The sequence below is a fragment of the Primulina eburnea genome, chromosome 12 (assembly GCF_022965805.1).
Source record: "Primulina eburnea isolate SZY01 chromosome 12, ASM2296580v1, whole genome shotgun sequence".
Lineage (NCBI taxonomy): Eukaryota > Viridiplantae > Streptophyta > Magnoliopsida > Lamiales > Gesneriaceae > Primulina > Primulina eburnea.
Window position 1 is genome coordinate 37623989 of NC_133112.1, and position 5870 is coordinate 37629858.

The window sequence follows — 5870 nt, forward strand, 5'->3', positions numbered from 1 at the left end:
GGAGTTGAATTTTGCGACTATAATATGATGGAGATCAAACAGAATGCTTATAATTGAGCTTATAAGTTGAATCCATATGATGATGTAGAAGTTATCTTAAGTGCTAATTGAGTAAGGAGAGAAAAATGCTTGTTTTTGTGAAGAAATTCAAAAACTGACAGCTGCGAAAATTGGATCATAGAAATTTTGAAATTCGAAATTTTCACTTTTCATTATATCAACAAGATTTATATCATGGATACATTGGTTCTGTCAGATCGTCGATCGAGGTTATAATAAGTTGACAATTATTTTTTTAGTGAATTTGGAATTTATTAATTAAATAATAATATTAGTTGTGATGACTATTAATACGTACAAAATTCTCATAAAAGATTCTAGAGGGGTCTAGAATTAACTAAGTAATAAGTTGAGTAAGAAAATTAAATATTGGTTATTTAATTATAATTAATATGTCTATGCATATGATATAATGTGCAAGTATCGATGTATGTGTGTGTGTATAATATGGAGATATAAAGATGTCTATATAAATAAATATCATTCATTATCAATAACTGATTAATGCATGATATAATAAACATGAGAATTTAATTAATGAAAATAAGGAATACTAATAGGAGTATGATTATGAATTGTAATTGGAGAGTGATTCATGATGTGATAAGAAATCAAGCTCTATAAATATTTCATTGAGAGTCATATGAAATAAGATTATTTTTTCACACATTTTTTTCACCAAAATTTTTCTCCCTCTCCACCTACACAACTTTCGGCCACTTGAGTTTTTTGACAAGAAAAATCATGGTCACTTCCATGGTCATCATCGCCGCAAGATCTTTGAAATTGTTGCAATTCAATATCAACGCAAAGTTTATTTTGGATCTCTAGTGCGATCTAAACAAAGAATTCATTCTCCGATCGTGGACCTAATTAGACGATCAAAAGAGGGAGATCTGTTCGAATATATATACAAGAAGGACCAACTCCGTTAATCACGAACTGATTTGGTTTTAAATTTATACGACGCCCATAGAAAGTTTCGAACGTTGAAACCAAAAATTGTAAACTTCTGCTCTGCATAAGTGCGAGAAAACGATACTTCAACCACCGAAGTGCTCATGAACCTTGCCCGGAGGAAAGGACCTTAACCTAATTCGAAATCTTGGGAGCTCTAACTTGATTACTATCTGAAAAAAAAAAGAGAGATTAAATCAGTTTGGATTGTGTCGAAAATGCAATATGCAATTTCTGCTGGTAAATGGAAGTTGATGAATGGGCTCCTGCCCCTTTAATTGTTCGGAACTAATGCAACACTTTGAACATAACAAGGACGTTGACGGTGCTGAGGCTTTCGTGGCAATTTTGACAAAGTCAAAGTATAAATGTGTGTATATTAATGAATTTAATGAAGTTATTAAAAATATATTGAAAATTTTAATATCTTTAAATTTTTATAGAGTTTTAAAAAGTCAATCTTGAATATCACTCGATATTTTAAAACTCTATGAAAGTCTATTTTGAATATCACTAAACTTCTATATAATATTCTAAAGTCTTAATTGAATACATCTAGACTTTTAAAATTTACAAAAGTCATTAAAAGTCAATAAATCTCATACATCGAATACACACCCCTAAGTGTAACAATGTTTTCATCCAATAATTTTTTGTAACTTGATGAATTATGATGAATTGAAATAAAGATTGCACTTGACTATAATTGAAGTGTTGAGTATTCTGTTGAAGTTGATTCGATTAAGGACTGCTGCTGTTGAAGTTGTATTTGTCTGCTTTCTTCATCGTCAAGCATGTTGCTTTGAAAATTCACATGGAGATGTGAGGTAACAACACAAGCACACAGAGCTAAAATTCATCCCTGGAGGGGATTCTGTTGATAATAAATAAGAAATGAGGAAAATAAAGTTTTCCAAGTAGACAATATCAGTTCTTTTTATAAATTATTCCAAGCATATCTCTGCACAATTTTTCCGAACTGTGGGGGAAGATTTGATTCATTCTAATTGACGAATTTTAGAATAAAGGGGCTGTGAAGTGAGAGAGAAGGGAAGTCACCCTTTTATTTTTTATTTTTTATTTTTTTGTTAAAATACAAGAATGCGAGGTCCTCAGCTTTTTATCGATTTGGGGTTGAGCTAAATGACCTCATTGTAGTATACCCAGTTAGAATCCTATATCAGGCAAACCTTGGTTTCCTCGGAGCCTTTTCAGATAACTGTATTGATGTGGAGTGGAAAAATTGATAAGAGGGATTTTATTTTTTCTGTTCCTACTTTTAAATGACAGTATTAAACGCCATTAGTAAGCCTTTCATTATTTCATACAAAGAAAAGAAAAGAAAGAAGGAATTTAGGAAATGAAAGCTGCAAAGGTCCTCTGGGGATGGACCATTTTGAAGCATTGTGAAAGCTAATAATAGATAATATCATACATATAGTTTATGTTGGATGTAGAACACAGTAGTCGGTTTTGAAGCATTTAAGAACCATCGTGTAAGATCTTTCATATCGTAAGGAAGAGGACTTCTTCGCCCGTTCCAAGCCATCACCCAATCAGGCGGAATGAGAGGCCGCTTCATTTATTGGCGTCAAGCCACTCAAGAATGCCCTTTTCTGATTCAGACAGGTCTTTCTTTTGCCTAAGTTCGCCTTCTAACAAGCTGAAGTAATCTCTGTAGTTGCGCTTGTAATAGCTATCCAATCTCTGTTCAAATGACAAAACGGAAAAAATAAGTTGTACGGGTTACTTGAGTTGTCAAGATAGAACATTACCTCCTTGTCATTTTTCGCCTTGTTTTCTTGCGATTTCTTCAGATATTCTGAGAGAATCAGATTACAGCCTATGAAAACCAAAATCTAGAATGCCCAAAAGATCGAAAGTTGGAAGTACGTACTATTAAGGAGGTCAGTCTGTGACTGAGAAGCTAGTGCAGTTGAAAGCAGAAGTAGGTCTCTCCTTCCTCTTCCTCCTCCTCCGCCTCCCTTGTTGGCTTCTGCTATTCTGATTTTGTTGTGGGATACACCGAAGGTATTCATTCTTGAAGTTGCAGACATAGCCATGAAGAAGATAGCCAATTCTTTGTTGGCAGTTGGAACCACTCCTTTATTATATTTTTTTCTTGGAAGCTTTATGGTGTTTTAGATCATGTGTTGTGTGGCCCATTTCGCAGGCGAATTCTTAGTTTTCATTTTAAAATTAATTCACAAATTTTGTTTAGACGTAAGAGTTAATTGAACGGTAAATTTGGGATTTGTTGTGAAAAGTAAAAATTTATGGTAAAAAATAAAAATCTCAAACTCTCAAAATTTACCAAACTACACACTTTATAATATTTTTCTCTCTACTCAATTGTGATTTTCTTCACAAATGAGAGATCTATTTATAGAGTTTCATTACACATAATCCAAAAATAAAATACATCATTACCTACATCATCACACACAAATTTCTAACTTTACAACTCTTATTTTCAACATTCAAATATTCAACTATTACTTTTTCAATATTTAAATATATTATTTTCAACACTCCCCTTTGTGATGATGATCATGGTACGATGATGTCTTCATTACGTGTTTTGTACTGCCTCGTTAAAAACCTTACTTGGAAAAACCCATTGGGATAAAAACCATAGTAAGGGAAAAAGAGTACAGTCACGTAAACTCCCCCTGATGTTGACATGAACATTTCTTCACAAATTTCGTAGATTGCGCATCCCAATATTATATATGTGCTTTCTGAATATTGACGTAGGAAGTGCCTTTGTGAAGAGATCTGATGAGTTTTCACTTGATTGAATGTGACGAACATCAATACATTTATTCTTCTCAAGCTCCTTGGTGAATGCGAAGAACTTAGGAGGAATATGTTTAGTTCTGTCGCTTTTTATGTATCCTTCTTTCATTTGAGCAACACATGCAACATTATCTTCATATAGTATCACAGGCTTATCATCGAATGATAATCCGCATGAAATTTGGATATGTTGGGTCATTGATTTTAACCACACACATTCACGACTTGCTTCATGTAGTGCAATAATCTCGGCATGATTTGATGAAGTTGTTACGAGCGTTTGTTTCTGTGAACGCCAAGATATTGCAGTGCCTCCACGAGTAAATACATATCCAGTTTGGGAACGTGCCTTGTGTAGATCAGATAAGTATCCAGCATCGGCATAACCAATTATACTTGGATTAGCATCTTTTGAATACAAAAGTCCCAAGTCTGTCGTTCCTCGTAGATAACGGAATATATGTTTAATTCCGTTCCAGTGTCTCTTTGTTGGATATGTGCTAAATCTTTCCAACAGATTCACGGCAAAAAATATATCAGGCCTTGTACAATTTGTAAGGTACATAAGGGCACCGATGGCACTTAGATATGGTACTTCTGGACCAAGAATATCTTCATCATCTTCACATGGACGGAATGGATCCTTTTCTATGTTTAATGATCTAACAACCATTGGAGTACTTAAAGGATTTGCTTTATCCATATTAAAACGTTTAAAGATCTTTTCTGTATAATTTGTCTGGTGAACAAACATTCCACATTCTTTTTGTTCAATTTGTAAACCCAGACAATACTTGGTTTTTCAGAGATCCTTCATTTCAAATTTTTCCTTCAAGTATGACACAATTTCTTGAATTTCCTTATTCGTTCCAATGATGTTTAAATCATCAACATATACAGCAATAATTACGCATCCGGATGTTGTTTTCTTAATGAAAACACAAGGGCATATTGAATTATTTACATATCCCTTTTTCATCAAGTGATCACTTAGTCGATTATACCACATTCGACCTGATTGCTTTAACCCATATAATGATCTTTGTAATTTCACAGAATAACATTCCCTGGGTTTTGAACTTTGTGCTTCAGGCATTTTAAATCCTTCAGGGATTTTCATATATATATTACTATCAAGTGATCCATATAAGTAAGCTGTAACAACATCCATAAGACGCATTTCAAAATTTTCAGATACCGCCAAGCTAATCAAATACCGAAACGTAATTGCATCCATCACAGGAGAATACGTTTCTTCATAATCAATTCCAGGCCTTTGAGAAAAATCTTGTGCAACAAGTCGCGCTTTATATCTTATTATTTCATTTTTCTCATTTTGCTTTCGAATAAAAACCCATTTGTATCCAACAGGTTTTACACCTTCAGGTGTAAGGACTATAGGTCCAAAAACATTACGTTTATTTAGCGAATCTAATTCAACCTGGATGACATCTTTCCATTTTATCCAATCCTGCCGATTTTTACATTCACCAAAAGATTTTGGTTCATGATCTTCGTTATCATTTATGATGTCGATTGCCACATTATAAGAAAATATATCATCAATTTCATCTATATCTTTTCGGTTCCATATTTTTCCAGTCTTAATGTAATTGATAGAGATTTCATGATTCTCGTCAGTTTGTGGTTCTGACAAAACATTTTCATCATCATGTGTTTCTTCAGGAACATCATTCTCTATTTTATGATCATCATGTGTTTCTTGAGAAACATCATTCTTTATTTTGTGATCATCGTGTTTCTCTATGAATTTTCTTTTTCGAGGATTTTTATCCTTGGAACCGACTGGCCTTCCACGCTTCAGGCGTTTAATGACATCATGAGTATCTTCTATTTGTTTATTTGGAATTTCAATTCGAGCAGGGGCATTTGCAGGATGTATATATGATTTAGTTACCCCTTTTGTGTCTGCAAATGCATCTGGTATTTGATTTGCTATTCTTTGCAAGTGTACAATTTGTTGTACATCTTTTTCACATTGTTTTGTTCTTGGATCCAGATGTAACAATGATGATACATACCATGTAATTTCT

At 33.4% G+C, this 5870-nt stretch overlaps 1 protein-coding gene across 1 annotated transcript; it reads right to left on the reverse strand.

The window, feature by feature from the left end:
* Positions 1-2369: 2369 nt before the first annotated feature.
* LOC140807342 (uncharacterized) lies at positions 2370-3163 on the reverse strand. The gene is made up of 3 exons (XM_073164152.1): positions 2915-3163; positions 2793-2839; positions 2370-2724 (listed from the first exon to the last, which is right to left on the reverse strand). The coding sequence occupies exons 1-3, from the start codon at positions 3078-3080 to the stop codon at positions 2596-2598; spliced, it is 342 nt and encodes a 113-aa protein (XP_073020253.1). The 5' UTR covers positions 3081-3163; the 3' UTR covers positions 2370-2595.
* Positions 3164-5870: the final 2707 nt, after the last annotated feature.